Raw genomic sequence first — 16,628 nt, 5'->3', positions numbered from 1 at the left:
ATTCTTACTTGCCAAGGGCCTCATTGACATTCAGCTCTACTCCCTGGTCTACTAACTAGTACCCAAACAAGAGTCAGTCGCAATTCTTCAATTCCCTATTTCGCACCCTAAACCCATTGATGGACAGCACTGTAATTTATGGGGGGGGGGGGGGGGGAGGCGGGTGACTTATTGCCATCCTTTCTTAACTCACTTATACTCCCCAAGCTCAAGGATCACCACAGGGACAGATTAGAAGCACCAATATCTGCAAAAGAAGTCTTACAGGTCATTAAAAATTTGAAAAATCTATGGGCTCCTAGGCTGGATGGCTTCTTGACTCCCTACTATAAACACTTTGCCCCAACACTTGCCCCCTACTTGGCCCACTTTTTTAATGAGCTTCGTAAAGGATCTCAATTGGACAAGACCTTAAACTCTGCCTTCATCTTAGTGATCGGGTAAAGACCCCAAGCTCAGTTGCCAACTACCACCCCATATCATTGATAAATAATGATCTTAAAATCTTAAGCAAGATCCTCTTTTATTAACCTTTATGTCCATAAGGACCAGGTCAGCTTTATTCCAGCAAGACAAGGTTCTTATCAAATCAGAAGAGCAATCGAAATTATTTCCCTTCTGAGGTCCAGCAGCCCCCCCTGCCCCCCCAACAGGTTTTCTACTCTCCCTGGACCTCCATAAGGCACTTGATTCTGTCCCCTGGTCACAATCCTACACCAATGGGGCTTTGGCCACTCCTTTATGAATGTGATCGGGGCACTCTACTCCAACCCTGAAGCTAAAATAAGACTACAGGGATACCACTCAGACTTCTTCCAGATCATCTACTGCGACTAGGAAGGGATGCCCTTTACCTCCACTAATTTTTGCTATCGTCATCGAAACACTCTCTTAGCCATTAGGGATCACCCGGATATACATGGGGTCAGGTGTGGGCCACAAACGTGCACTTTTTGCAGATGACATTCTGCTCTTTATAACCTCATCACTAACCTCGCTCCCCAACATCTGCAAATTACTGGACAACTTTGGCGCAATCTCAGGCCTTAAAGTGAACTACGGAAAATCAAGGGTGTTGAATATAAAAGTCTCCCTGACCTTTTAGTATCACGATTATAGGACAAAATCCAGTTCATAGGGAGCGCAATACAGTCATTTCCTATTGGGGTCAATCTGGCAGCCTCAGTGGACCGACTATATGTGGCCAACTTTCCCCCAATATACCGTAAATTGGAGGCAGACCTCACATATTGGGACAAAATGGATCTCTCCTGGTTGGGCAGGGTTAATTCGGTGAAAAATTACTCTTTTACCGCGCATCCTATACCTCTTCCCCGTCACTTCCCATTCAAATATCGAAAGATCACTTACAAAAAATTTCAATCAAAAATGGTCAAATTTATTTGGGCCTCAAAAGGGAATAGGGTTGACAGGGAGACCCTTTAATTGACCTAGGGATAAAGGGGGGAGGCTCAAAACCCAACCCACTTTCTATTACAGATTATGAGCATTGGTATAGACAGGCCATGGAGCAGCGAGGGGGATTTCAGTGATATATTGACTAAAGTGGACTCTAAGCCCCTCTTTATGTAGGAATGGGAGAGGGACCTGGGCCAATCCTGGAGCTTATCAGAATGGTACAGGGCCGCTACCTTCTAATTTAAAAAGGGATCTCAGTGGATTAGTTGCATAAATGCTTCTGAGACGGTTTATTGTAACATCCGGTTCAATGCCTACTACAGGCCTTGGGGCCTTTGCTGGTTTGTCATGTTATACAGTTTTCCATTGACCACTTGTTAGCATGTAATGACCGGGGGTCTGGGTGAGGTGCTCCTCCACCCCCCGACACAGTTAAATCCCATTTGGGGTGTCGGGCGATAAGGGTTGTCTCCCCCTCTAAACTACTGGTCTTATTTCAGATTTTTTTCTATCATGCATTCAATACATGATGTCTAGTAAAGACTCTTCACTTCTCTATTGTATTTAAACACATACAAAATGCAACGTTGTTCTCTTTTTTTTTTTTGTATACTCAAATAACCTATTGAAAATAAAAATAAATGTGGTGCGTTAACAGTGCATGTCGACAAACATTACTGTACTATACAAAATGAGAATCCAGTCTTAAAACAGTTTGGTTGCTTATTGACTTATTGTATCAGAATTAACTTGTCTACTGCCTATTAAGACGCATTCATTTTTTTTAAAAATGTATGGGAGACGTTCCCAAAAAACCTTCCTACAGGGCATTTCAACAAATAAGTGGCCATTACTATAGAAAAAAATAGAACAGGTGCTTGATGGGAAACTACTGACGGAAGTAAATCATTCAGTAGGACTGGGGTATTGGTCTCTGTAGACGGAGTATTCCCAGCCATGATCTAAAAACCTGCAAACTCTGCAAGGAGGGTGCGATGATGTTAGCAGAAGGAGGGTGTTCTCTCATGTTTCGGAGGTTGCGATAGAGGGAGCCTTTGGTCCTGGCATATGGTAACTACAACAGACCCTGTGTTGAGGAATAACACTTCCCTTAAAGCGGAGTTCTACCCAAAAGTGGAACATTTGGCACCGGAGGGGGGGGGGGGGGGGGGGGGGAGGGGGAAGAGAGGATACCTGTCTTTTACAGGTATCCTGTTCCCACGTTCGGGATCCCCAGCCGGTATTAATGTCACTGCCCAGGCTCCCTCCTCCTTCCCCGTCCGCCGGGCCAGTAGGAGAGGAGCGGAGCCTCGTGCATGTGCAGTAGGGTTCCCGGAGTGCAGCCATAAGGCTTCACTGCCAGGTTCCCTTACTCACAATGGAGGCATCATGCACCTGACAGCTGATGGACACATCAGCCTTGACTCCAGGACAGGTAATTGTCCGATTATTAAAAATCAGCAGCTGCCGCATGTGCAGCTGCTGGCTTTTAATTTTGCAGCAGTGGGCGGTCCTATATTACTGTAATATATGCACATTTGCTTTTTGAAAACACTGCAGGTACAAAAAAAGTACTTGCTGATCCTTTTAGAAGTCAACAAGCCCCTAACTTCTTGTAGTGACCTGACAGTGCTGCCTCTGCTACACTATATTCTCAAGCAGTGTTGTCAGCCATAGCCAGTTCACCACTACTGGACTACTAAACGCCTCCCTTTTCATTTCCACAACATAAGAGGTGTTCTGTAGTCCAGTAACCCTGACAACACAGCTTGTGATTTTAGTGCATTAGATGTCACACAGAGATAAGACCGAGAAAAAGTGCATGCATTGTACATGTACAGAATTTTTTTTGCCTAGACCTACACTCGTACCCTCTAGAAAAACCATGTTAAAGTTGAACTCGAGGATTCCCTTCAAAATTTCACCCCCGGAGCGGTTCAATGTGGATATGAGAAAGCTTGGTATTGTAAAAAGAAAAGAGACCAGTTAAAGAGGAGCTCCAGGCTCCTTCAGAAAAAAATGTCAGCAGCTACAAATACGGTAGCTGCTGGCTTTTATTATTAGGACACTTAAGAGGTTGTAAACCTCGAGGGGTGTAGCCTGCAAGACAAAAAAGGTATAATAAGTTAGTGGGGGGGGGGGGGGGGGGATAAAAAATAAAAATCAGGGTTGCTCCATTATGTACATTTTCACCAGCTCTTGTGATTAGTAGAGTCAAAGCTATGTGACAATTATCACTGTCACGTGGAAAGTCCATAGCACTGTGTAAGCTATGGCAAAGTATAGCTCACACAGGACTTTTCTTTCACTCTCAATAGCTGACTAGAGTAGTGGTAGGCAAAAAAGTTAAGGATTGCATCTGTGGAGGTCTGCATCGATTCATTTTGGTGTTAAAGTTTCACTTTCTACCTAACAAAAATAAATATATTTCCACATGTACAAATTTCTTACCATTTGGGCAATGCCGCGGTTAGTCAGTATATAGCGAGCATGGATCAGCCCATAAAGCATTTCTGCAGCTTGTTCAATGAGATCACTCTGATTCGGATTATCCTCTAGTTCCTCATCTGAAAAGGACAATGCAAGAACAAAATACATTTTTGGTTCATAGGACATGTCTTTTTCAACCTGACAAACTATATATGATTAACATTAACATTGGATAGTAACAAATAATAACATTCAGGTAACATACTTGTGATAACAAGTATAAAAAGACTCCTTGCTTTTGAATTGTGTGGAGGGGAGCACTGACGCTATTACACAGCAAATCATAAGAGACCTGAAGCTTTTGTTAGACAGCCGTTTTTCGCCTCTAGACACAATAGAATATTTGTACCAGTTTATATTGTTTTTTCATAGCATCTGCTTCTACATAATTAACACATCGCAAAGAACAGTTTTTATATCCTTATATCTTATATAAGTTCTTGTATAAACATGCACACTGACCTGGCTCCAGATCCAAAATCATATCTAGTGCCTGTCTATAATGTGGAACCTGTTCATTCAGTCCAGTCAAGTTGAATTTATCTTGAATGTAATCTTCATCTACCTATAAGAACAAAGACAAAAATGTATACGAGTTCACATGTGTTCTATGGCAGCTCCTTAAATCATGTGCAGAACTAGAAGTGGAAAATACTAATCATGGGCTATCTGCTCAGTCTACAAAGCCTGGATTGCACTCAGGGCCTATCATGAAGACGGCCTCAGACATCATATAGGGAGCGATTTCCAGCCTGGCCTTCAGAGTTAGGACTATGCCTTAGAACAAAAAAGGGACTGAAATGTAAAAGCAGTGGTTGGAAAACACAGAAGTTCATCTAAAATCAAAACATGGTTTACATTTTTGGATAGTGTAAGGAAAAGGTAAAACTCTGTAAAGTTTGTTTTTTTGGCTGTGTCCCACTGGGGAGATTTCCCTTCACTTCCTGTTGGGTAATGTGATGGGTAATCTTTCAAACATGAGAGGAAATGCCCTCTTAGAGAGCTGTCACTAAAACCAGTGTACCCATCAGAGCATTTCCTCCTTCCTCTGGCTCCAGCGACAACAGTAAGATTTTTAATTTACCATCACAATCTGTCCCAGTGTCAATGGTCAACATGTCAAATAGAGCGGATGTCTCTTTACAGTGGAGGCACAGACTGCAAAATAAAAAAAAAAAAAAAACGATAGGGGTTCTCATCTTCCACCCAAAATGTTTTAGCTTCAGATGTTCTTTAACCACTTGCCTACCAGGCACTTACACCCCCTTCCTGTTGAAGCCATTTTTCAGCTTTCAGTGCTGTCACAATTTGAACGACAATTGCACGGTCATGCTACACTGTACCCAAACAAATTTTTTTTTTTTTTTTTCTTCACGCAAATAGAGCTTTCTTTTGGTGGTATTTAATCACTGCTGGGTTTTTTTTTGTAAATAAAAAATTGTGAAAAAAAATTGTTTAACTTTTTTCTGTCAGTAAATTTTGTAACTAAGGAATTTTTTGCCTTTACTGATGTGCACTGATGGGTACCGATAAGCTGAACTGGTGGGCACTGATGAGGTGGCACTTATGGGCACTGATGAGGCACTAATAGGCGCTGATATATGGTACTGATGGGCATGGATAGGTGACATGGATAGGCATTGATCGATAGCAGTCATGAGCATTGATGGGCAGCACCGATTGCCAGCACTAACTGGCATCACTTGTGGGCACTGAATGGTGACATCAGTGATCAGTGCCCCAATTACATCCCTAGATGTCCCCCTGCATGGAGATGTCGCCGATTGGCTTTCCTCGCCACACACAGTCTGTGTGAGGCAAGGAGAGCCCATTACCAGCATCTCCGTGTTTACATGTGACTGGCTGTAATTGGACAAGCCAATCACATGGTTAAAGAGCTCTGGAAGCGGCTCTCTACAGAGATCAGGGGGCGTGCCGCGTCCTAGTAACACGGCGCACCATGTGGGCACAGCCATTCTGGGATGCCATCATATGATAACAGCGTCCCAGAGCGAGAGCTGCACCGCCCAGCCATCATTTGACGTAAGCAATTAAAGTACATCAAAAGCCAAAAAAATATTATTTTCTATTTTGGATAGCGAAGAGAATATTTAAAGGAAAACAAAAAAGGAGACCGTGTATGTGTGTAAAATTCCAGTCAGGTCATCTGTGTCCCATTGGGGAGATTTCATTTAACTTTCAGTCAACACAAACAGAAGTGAGAGGAAACATTTCCAAAGTGAGGGAAATCCCCTCCATAGGTGTTGCCAGAACAAAGTGTCCCTCTTGGGAGATTTAACCTGCATTCCATGCTGATAACTCAAAATGTTGCATTTTCCTCATTAATTTCTGCCATGGTAACAATGACCACCAGGACAAAGAGTGAATCTGCTTAGTGAGGGCACAGACAGCAACAAAACGCCATTTTGTTCTGGGTGTGAGATGGAAGTTCTCATCTCACTGCCGGAACACTAGCCTTTACACTTTATGTAGCTGACACTACATACTGCTTAACCACTTGACCCCCTTCATGACCCCGGACATTTTTTTCGATACTGCACCGCGTTAATTAATTGCACGGTTGTGCGACACTGTACCCAAATAAAATGTATGTCGATTTTTTTACCGGTGGTATTTGATCACCACTGTGGTTTTTATTTTCTGCACATAAACAAAACAAGACCAACAATTTTGGAAAAAGTATATATATATATATATATATATATATATATATATATATATATATACATACACATACATATACATATATACACACACACACACACACACACACACACAATTTGTTTTACTTTCTGCTATAAAACAGATCCAATAAAAAAAAAGAAAATGGCGAAAAGCAAATTTCTTCATAAATTTAGGCCAATATGTATCCTGCTACATATTTTTGGTAAAAAAATAAAATAAAAATCTCAAGAATATGTTGATTGGTTTGCGCAAAAGTTATAGCGTCTACAAACTATGGGATTTTTTTTAACCACTTTGCGCCCGCTCTATAGCCAAAAGACGGCTACAGAGTGGACGCTATCTGCCGCGAGGGCGTCCCTGGACATCCTATTTACTTCCCCTGTGTTGGCCGTGTCCCTCGGACACAGCCACAGATCGTGCTAAATGGCCAATCACAGCAGCCATTTAGCACTCGATCGGCCTGTCCAATGAGAGGTGATCTCATATGTTTACATATGAGATCATCTCTCATCGCCGTCTCCCCTCATCACACACAGCGTGTCAGGAGGGAGAGCTTCCATGCTGAAGCATCAGTGAGAACACACACACACACACACACACACACACACACACGCCCACACACACACACACACACACGCCCACACGCCCACCTGTCCCCTATGCCACATATTAGTTCCATCTGTCATCGGTGTCAAGTGTCATCAGTGCCACGTATTAGTTAGAGAAATAACCTATTACAATGACAATTTTGTGGGGGGAAAAAAACAAAAAAAAAACAAAAAAAAAATCTTCATTTTGCAAAGAATTGTGGGGAAAAAAAAATAACACCAAAAACCTCACTATGCCTCTTACTAAATAACTTGGAATGTCTACTTTCCAAAAAGGGGTAATTTGGGGGTATTTGTACTTTCCTGGCTTGTTAAGGTCACAAAAAATGATAGGCCACCAGTACATCAGATGTGATCAATATTTTAGGATTTGCACCACAGCTTGTAGACTAACTTTCACAAAGACCAAATAATATCCACTAATTTGGGTTATTTTAAAAAAAGATATGTAGCAGTATAAATTGAGGCCAAAATGTATGGAGAAAAAAAATTAATAATTTGCATAATTTTATCACAGAAACAATTTTTTATTTTTTTTTTCAAAATTGTTTTTTTTTTCATTTATAGCGCAAAAAAAAAAAAAAAACCCAGAGGTGATCAGATACCACTAAAAGAAAGCTCTATTTGTGGGGGGAAAAGGACAAAAAAATCATTTGGGTACAGTGTTACAATTACTGAGTAATTGTCATTCAAAGTGTGAGAGCACCGAAAGCTGAAAATTGGTCTGGGCAGGAGGGGTGTTTAAGTGCCCAGTAGGCAAGTGGTCAACTAGTAGTTATGGCAGTGATCAGTGACTTATAGCAGGACTGCAGTATTGCGGTAGACATTGACCAGTGCTAAATGATGCACTATCACTGTACTAAATGACTCTGGCTGAAAAGGGGTCAACATCAGGAGCGATCAAAGGGTTAACTGTGTGCCTGGCCTGTGTTTTACTGTACTGTTAGATGCTTTTACTAGGGGAAGAGATGAAATGTATTCCCTGCTTTGTAGGGACACAAATTCCATCCCTTACCATCAGAACTTCTGGGTAGGGGCATGCATGTGCCCCACCGACAGCTCGCTCCTGCTGCGATTACACACAGGGGAAGCCGATTGGCGGATGCACGGCACACACACCGATCGTTAGGTAGGGAGCCAGAACTTGTTTACATAACGGCAACAGAAATTACCCAAATTACCCTGATCAAAAGTTTACATACCCCAGTTCTTAATACCATGTATTGCCCCCTTTAACATCAATGACAGCTTGAAGTCTTTTGTGGTATTTGTGGATGAGGCTCTTTATCTTCTCGGATGGTAAAGCTTCCCATTCCTCTTGGCAACGAGCCTCCAGTTCCTTTATATTCTTGGAATGTCTTGCATGACCTGCACATTTGAAATGTCCCGAGTGGCTCAATGATATTGAGGTCAAGAAACTGAGATGGCCACTACAGAACCTTCACTTTATTCCATTGTAGCCAATGACAGGTCGACTTGGCCTTGTGTTTTGGATCATTGTTATGTTGGAATATCCAAGTACGTCCCATGTGCAGCTTCCCGGCTGAATAATGCAAATGTTCCTCCAGTATTTTTTGATAACATTCATCTTGCCATCAATTTTGACCAAATTTCCTGTGCCTTTGTAGCTCACACATCCCCAAAACATCAGTGATCCGCCTCAGTGTTTCACAGTAGGAATGGTGTACCTTTTATCATAGGCCTTGTTGACTCCTCTCCAAATGAAGCATTTATGGTTGTGGCCAATTTTGGTCTCATCACTCCAAATGACTTTGTGCCAGAAGGTTTGAGGCTTGTCTCTGTGCTGTTTGGCGTATTGTATGTGGGATACTTTGTGGCATTTGCATAATCATGGCTTTCTTCTGGCGACTTGACCATGCAGCCCATCTTTCTTCAAGTGCCTGCTTATTGTGCATCTTGAAACAGCCTCACCACATGTTTTCAGAGAGTCCTGTATTTCACCTGAAGTCATTTGTGGGTTTTTCTTTGCATCCTGAACAATTTTCCTGGCAGTTGTGGCTGAAATTTTAGTTGGTCTACCTGACCGTGGTTTGGTTTCAACAGAACCCCTCATTTTCCACTTCTTGATTAGAGTTTGAACACTGCCGATTGGCATTCTCAATTCCTTGGATATATTTTTATACCCCTTTTCGGTTTTATACAGGTCAACTACCTTTTCCCGCAGATCCTTTGACAATTCCTTATCTTTCCCCATGATGCCGAATCCAGAAACGTCAGTGCAGCACTGGATGAAAGATGCAAGGGTCTGTCAGGAGTCCAGAAACTCGTTGACCTTTTATATGCGCGCGCACACACACACACACTAATTACAAGCAAACAGATCACAGGTGAGGATGGTTACCTTTAATAGCCATTTAAACCCCTTTGCGTGAACTTGTGTGCATGTTATCAGGCCAAAATCACCAGGGTATGTAAACGTTTGATCTGGGTCATTTGGGTAGTTTCTGTTGTGATTATGATTTAAAAAGAGTAAACACAGTTGATTGATAATAAATGGCTTCAGCCAAACACTAACCATGAGAAAAGGTTTTGTGCTATTCATATTCTCTAAAAAATGGCCAAGAAATTATAAATTCTGCCAGGGTGTGTAAACTTATGAGCACAACTGTACATCCCAGCAGTGGTCAGAAATCTATGGTGAAAGGCTTTCACACATGCCAGTCTACTTATGTAATCTACATTTTAATGTGCCCTTGCAAGTTGATTTATGTGGGATAAACTACACAAAAAAAATTGAAAGACAGGATTGCCCAACACACAGCACCATTAAGAATACACAACCTGGATTACCAGTATCTAAGCATTTTTTAGAGCAGGGACAAAGTTTCGAATCTGCGATTTATGGTTCTGGAAGAAGTGTATAGAGATAAGAGAGGGGGTGACAGGATTTTAAAGCTGAAACAAAGCGGTATGGTGGATTAAAAGATTACAGTCCCTGCATGCTGATGGGATAAACAGGGACTATGAGCTATACTTGCTCTTATTATGATGGATATGAGGATTGATTAGATGCTCTTTTCTAGGTTGAACAGAGAGATCCCTGATAAGAGAAATGTAATGTTCTTTGGAGACGAGTCATGAAAAGACTTAGTTAGACTTACCGGTGATGGTATTTCTAAGAGCCTTTCAGGACAACCCCGGAGAGTGTAGTAGAGCTGCAACTAACGATTAATTTGTCTGTCGACTAATCTATCGATTATTTTTTCGATTAGTCAATGACTGACTATCCGATTATTTTTTAATGAATCTAGTGGTTTTTTTTGATTAGCTAATTAATCCTTTGGATAACCTTGAGAGTATTGTATTGGGCTGGCAGAGTATCGTTTTGTATTGGGCTGGCAGAGTATCGTTTTGTATTGGGCTGGCAGAGTATCGTTTTGTATTGGGCTGGCAGAGTATCGTTTTGTATTGGGCTGGCAGAGTATCGTTTTGTATCGGGCTGGCAGAGTATCGTTTTGTATCGGGCTGGCAGAGTATCGTTTTGTATCGGGCTGGCAGAGTATCGTTTTGTATCGGGCTGGCAGAGTATCGTTTTGTATCGGGCTGGCAGAGTATCGTTTTGTATCGGGCTGGCAGAGTATTGGCTGGGTATGTAGGGACGGCTGCTTCCATCCGACCTCTCCCCTCCACTGCACAGATCAGTACAGAGAGGGGAGAGAGAAACCGGCGTCATGTCATGACGCCGGTTTGTTTACAAGTGATCGCTCCGTCGGAGCGATCACATTGTAAACGCCTGGGTGTAGAAACTTGCCCGCCGCTTCGGAGCTAGGCCGAAGCCGCGGCCTCTCCTAAGGCCAAGACCGCGGAGCGCTCCACAGATCGCGGCATGTGCGCTCAGGTCAGTGACGATCCGTTGCACCCCTAGGGACGGCAACACGGAGGGGGAGAAGATAGGGGGACAGCGGCACAGAGGGGGAGAAGAGAGGGGGACGGCGGCACGGAGGGCAGCGGTTGATACTAAGAACTGCCACTACTGTGACGCATCGACGCCCTGCACGCACATCGACGTATTTTTGTAGTCGACGTAATCGATTACGTCGACTCGTCGTGGCAGCTCTAGAGTGTAGCTCTACCTTCTTCTCAGGAAACACATGCCCACTTCAAAAACTCCCCCTCTTCCACCATGGATTCAGTTATTGTGGTCTTCCGACACTGGAAAACAAAGCACAGAAAACCACAAAACCATGACAGAAACGTAATACTCATACTAAGATTAACCTAGGGAGGGAAGTAACGGTTGTCCTGAAAGGCTCTTAGAAATACTGTCACCAGTAAGTCTAAGTCTTTCTTGAGTCGCCTTTCAGGACAACCCCAGAGAGGATAACCGAGAAACTTACGCTAAGGTGGGACTACTGCCTGCAGTAGCTTCCTGCCAAAGGCCTGATCTGCCGCAGACAGTAGATCTAACCGGTAGTGCCAGAGAAACGTCGAATAACTGGACCAAGTGGCAGCCTTGCAAATCTGTTCAGGCGTCGCACCGCCCCTTTTCAGCCCAGGAAACTGCCGTAGATCTGGTAGAGTGAGCAGCAATACGTGAGGGAGGTATTTCAGCGTTCGCTTTATAGGCTTCTGCTATAGCCAGCTTAAGCCAGCTACCCAGAGTATTTTTTGAAGCTTTCTCTACCTTGCGTGGTCCCAAAAAGACCATGAACAGGGTGTTTGATCTTCTAAACTCCTTGGTCATCTTTAGAAATTGCAACAAACATCTTCTCACATCTAATGTGTGGAAAGCCTCTTTCTCTGCATTAGCTGGGGTTGCAGAAAAGGTAGGCAACACTATTTCCTGAGTCCGATGAAAGGCTGATGATACTTTAGGTAGAAATGCTGTGTCTGTCTGAAGAACCACTCTGTCCGCAAATACTTTTAAGAAAGGTTCCTTAACCGCCAAGGCTTGCAGCTCGCTGATCCTCCTAGGCACTAGAAAAATCGTTTTAAGAACCACCTTCTGTAACAAAGCTTCTCGTAAGGGTTCAAACGGAGCTCCCGAGAGACCCTGCAAAACAGTAGACTAATCCCAACTGGGAAAGTCTCTAAGGGCTACTGGTCTACTTCGAGCGAGAGCCCTGAAAAAAAAAAAAAAAAAAAAAAAAAAAATCTAGAAATTAAAGTTTCTTTCGACAATGTCTTTTCAAAAACTGATAAGGCCGCCACCTGAGTCTTCAGGGTACTGGCTGCTAGGCCCTTCTCCATTCCTTCATGGAGAAGCTCCAGAACAGACACCGTGCTTTTGACTGAGATCTCTGGACACACACCAGGAGTTAAATTTCTTCCAGACCTTCATGTAAATCGCCTGTGTGACTGCTTTCCTGCTGGATAGGAGGGTTTTTACCACCTTGTCTGAGAGTCCCTTTGCTTTCAATAGGTCCTCCTCAGAAACCAGGCGGTTAGCTGCAGAAACTCCACCTCTGGGTGGTTTACTGCCCCTTAAGATAAGTCTTTTCTGACCGGTAACTTCCATGGGGGTTACGTGGCTAGATTCCAAAGCACCGCGAACCAAGGTCTTTTTGACCAAAATGGAGTCAGTAGAATTAGATTCATCTTTTCCTCTCTGAATTTTCTCAGAACCAGTGGAATCAGAGAGAAGGGGGGAAAGTGTAGCACACCTGGTAGTGCCAAGGGTGGGCGAACGCATCCAACCCAACCGTTTTGTCCCCTCGGTGAAGAGAAAAGAATCGGCTTACTTTTGAATTTTGCAGACTGGCAAAAAGGTATATTTGGGGAAACCCCCAAGCCTCGGAAATCATCAGGAAAACCTCCCGATTCAGACTGCACTCTGCTTCTATCAACTTCTGCCTGCTTAGGAGATCTGCCAATAAGTTCCGAGAACCTTTCAGCTGCACTGCCGACGGTGAAGCCGTATTCTGCTCTGCACAGGCCAACAAGGGATTGGCCAACTCCATCAGACCTCTGCTCCTGGTTCCCCCCTGCTTCATAATATAGGCTACCGCGTTGTGTTGTCTGACAATGCCTGAACGTGATGACCCCTCAAAACCTGCTGAAAGGCCAACAAACCCAGAAAGATCCCCTTCAGATCTCTCCAGTTGGAAGATCTTTGAGCTTCCCCCTTGGACCAAACCCCGAGACGTTTGACCGCCCAGGTGAGAGCCCCAGGCACTTGCGTCTGTCGTCAGATGCTTGTCCATGGGAAAACCCCATAACAGACCCTCTGACAGGTTTGCTTGGTCTCTCCACCACCAGAGAGCCCTTTTTGTCTTTGTAGAGATCCTTATATGCTTCTCTAGGGGACCAGTTGGACATAATGTTCCTCTGGAATGTAGCCTGGCCCACCGAACGGCCGGGATTGCTGCCGTAAGCAGGCCCAGAACTGCCATGGCTGACCTGACCAACACTGTCTGGTTGCTCTGTACTTGCTTTACTGCTAACTGTATCTTTTACTGCTTTTCTAACGGCAAGAACACTTTCTGGAGAACAGTCTATGGAATAACCCAGAAACCTCATCTCCTGTGAGGGAACCAGATTTGACTTCTCCATGTTCAGAAGCCACCCCAGACTTTCGAGGTGAGACTGGGACGCCTGAAGATTCACTAAAGCCTGCTCCTTGGAGTCCGCAAAAAATAAAAGGTCGTCTAGATAAGGGACGACTGAAATCCCCTTTAACTTCAGGGGCTCCAAAGCCTCTGCCATAATCTTTGTAAAGACTCCGGGGGAGGACGAGAGTCCAAATGGCAGAACCCAGAATTGGAGGTGCCATACCGAACTCCCTAGATCCACTGCCAGGTGCAAAAACTCCTGGGACGCCTGGTGAATGGGTACATGGAGATAGGCATCCCTTAAATCCAGGGATGCCATGAAACAGTTCGGAGTCAATAACTTTGTGATGGAAAAAAATTGTATCCATCCTGAAATTTTTGTACCGTATTGACCTGTTCAGAACTTTTAGGTTCAATTATCAAATGGTACTTCCCTGAAGGTTTCCTCACCAGAAAAATATGGGAGTAGAAACCCCTGCCTTCCTGACTTTATGGAACTTGGATCAAGACCTCTTGCTGTATCAGTTCCCGCAATAGGAACATTATTGCAGAGGCCTTCTCCTGGTCCCTTGGTAGGGCTGTTACATAGAACCTGCTCGAGGGTGGTTCTGAGAACTCCAGCCTGTACCCCTGAACGATAACACTTTTCACGAACAAACTTGGAGATACTGAGTCCCACCGTTCGTGAAAAGCTGACAGTCTTCCCCCCGCCCCACTGGGGAGAGATTGTCACTTACTTTTAGAGGCCTGATCTGGGGGAGATCTAAAGAGAACTCTGCCCCACCTCGACCCCTCTGGGAGCCCCACTGGCTCTTACAGTCATGGTCTTTCTTATGGGACTGTTGAAGAGCACAAAAAATGTTCTTGACGGTTTGCTTTTTCTTAGCCGGGAAGGCCTTCTTGTCAGCAGTCCTGTCAAGAACTGACTCTAGGTCAGGTCTGAAGAGGAGATCTCCTGAAAAGAGCAAGCTACAAAGCTTGCCACCCAGCATTCCAAGTTCCTGGCCACCACTGTAGCGGCCATGGCCAGCTTCAGGCTAACTGACGCTGCATCCCAGGCTTTGAGGATTGAGTCAGCTTTTTTTGTCCACCGGATCTTTTAAGACTCCCATATCCTCGAAAGCCAAGTCCGTTCATCTAGAGACCTGCGAAAAGGCTGCATCAACTCGAGGCCTCTTGTTCCATACCTCTGAGTCCTTGTCCTTAAAGGGAAACCTCCTCCTGAGGGATTTGGAGAAAAAAGGGTCTCTTTCTGGGTCCTTCCATTCTTTTTTAACTGAATCTGAAAGGACACTGTGGACTGGAAAAACTCTACGTCTTGTTTCGTTCATCCCCTGGTACATCTTGTCGTAGACCGACAGCTGTACCTTTTCTTCCTGAATTTCCAGAGTCGTGAAGATGGCCCTTAAAATGTCATCTACCTCCTCTAGTGATAGCTTGTACCGAGAGGCCCTGCTATCCTCTTCAGAGTCCCTGAAGGAGACAAGAGTACTTCCCCCCTTCATCGCCAGAGTCCTCGGTCTCTACTGGTCTAGAAGAAGATGCCTTGGGACTAGGCGGTAGGTTCTGAGCTCAGCCTGCCCGGATGGGTTTTGTATCAGGATAGACCTGACCGAACTCAGCGAGTTTGTCAGCTCTTTGAGCGAGGAAAATAGCTCCTTATACTGTTGCGACGTTTCCTCCTCCACCAACACCTTGATACAAACTGCACATCGCCTTCTGCCATGAGTCTCTAAGGGGGTTCTTGCAAGAAGGGCAATTCCTCTGGCTTGGTTTAGACTTTCCTAGTGATTTTCCCAGAAATGACACACAGTTTAACTCGCTAAGAGATTAACTGCAAAAAAAACACCACCAAGCCAGTGCAGAGACCCACCACCAACAGGCCACCAGCGAGACCCCTGAACCATGCTGCAGGGTCTGAGACGTCACCTCTGACCCTGCAGCGACAGGCACCCCGATAGGGAGGAACATACAAAAAACCCAGAGAACAGCCCATTAGGGTAGCAAGAAAGCGCCGATGCACCTCACCTACCTGGGCTGAACCGGTGCTGGGGGCGCCTGCCTCCGCCATCGCTGTCTTGCCCTCGTCCATTCCACCGAGTAGGACAGCTCAGTTTGCTCAGCTTTCTGCCATTCTTTTTGAATTTCCCGGCCGCCGCGTCATCAGCGCTGGCCGGAAGCGGAAGCACCGGTCACCTGACCCTTCCCCTAGTCCCTGCGTTCCAGGCGTTTGGAACCACGGCACCACGCCCCCTCAGAACACCCTGCATCGCCGGAAACTACGCTATCACCGGCCGGGACCTGGATCCGAGAACGGGGATATGCTGCTGACCTGCAAAGACCCCCGCCAGCAACAGAGCCCTCCCTGTGCTAAACAGCGGCCTCCAGGCTCACAACACTGGCCCTCTGAGGGTCCTTGCTCCCCTGAGATGGCAGGACCGGGAGCCCCTGGACACCCCTCACCCGTGGGAGGAGCTTCTGGGAGGCCAAACAGAAAAAACACCACCACCACCGGTAAGCCTGCTCTCCCCTGGAGAGAGTGTAGCTTCCCTGGTTCCAGGCACATGCTTCCACCATGGAGGAAATACAATAACTGAATCCATGGTGGAAGAGATGAGATTTTGAAGTGGGCATGTGTTTCCTGAGAAGAAGGTGGAGCTACACCCTCTCTCCGGGATTCTCCTGAAAGGCAATTCTAGAAAGATACAATTTTTAAAGCAAGTCTGCATTTGATGAATTTGTGCAACTATGTAAATATATGCGTTGTGCATCGTTTTATGTCTTTGTGGGTATTAGTAAGTTTAGGGAGGTAAGGATTAGTAAAAATGATTAATGTGAAATGTATGTGTCAGTCTACAGAGATTGGTGTATATACAATACAGAGAGGGTTCAT

General features: G+C 44.7%; 1 protein-coding gene across 2 annotated transcripts in view; it reads right to left on the bottom strand.

Moving 5' to 3' along the window:
• CSNK2B (casein kinase 2 beta) overlaps positions 1-16,628 on the bottom strand; it is a 35,004-nt gene that overhangs the window by 13,026 nt on the left and 5,350 nt on the right. For both annotated transcript variants that reach the window (XM_077459858.1, XM_077459776.1), the window contains exons 3-4: positions 4,372-4,474; positions 3,871-3,986 (exon numbers count right to left, since the gene is read on the bottom strand). In XM_077459858.1, coding sequence (XP_077315984.1) covers positions 3,871-3,986; positions 4,372-4,474 — 219 coding nt within the window. The remainder of the gene's footprint in view (positions 1-3,870; positions 3,987-4,371; positions 4,475-16,628) is intronic.

This window comes from Lithobates pipiens, unplaced genomic scaffold (assembly GCF_037356315.1).
Source record: "Lithobates pipiens isolate NorthernLeopardFrog02 unplaced genomic scaffold, aLitPip1_a1.2 Scaffold_1, whole genome shotgun sequence".
NCBI lineage: Eukaryota > Metazoa > Chordata > Amphibia > Anura > Ranidae > Lithobates > Lithobates pipiens.
This window is presented reverse-complemented; position numbering and strand designations above follow the sequence as displayed.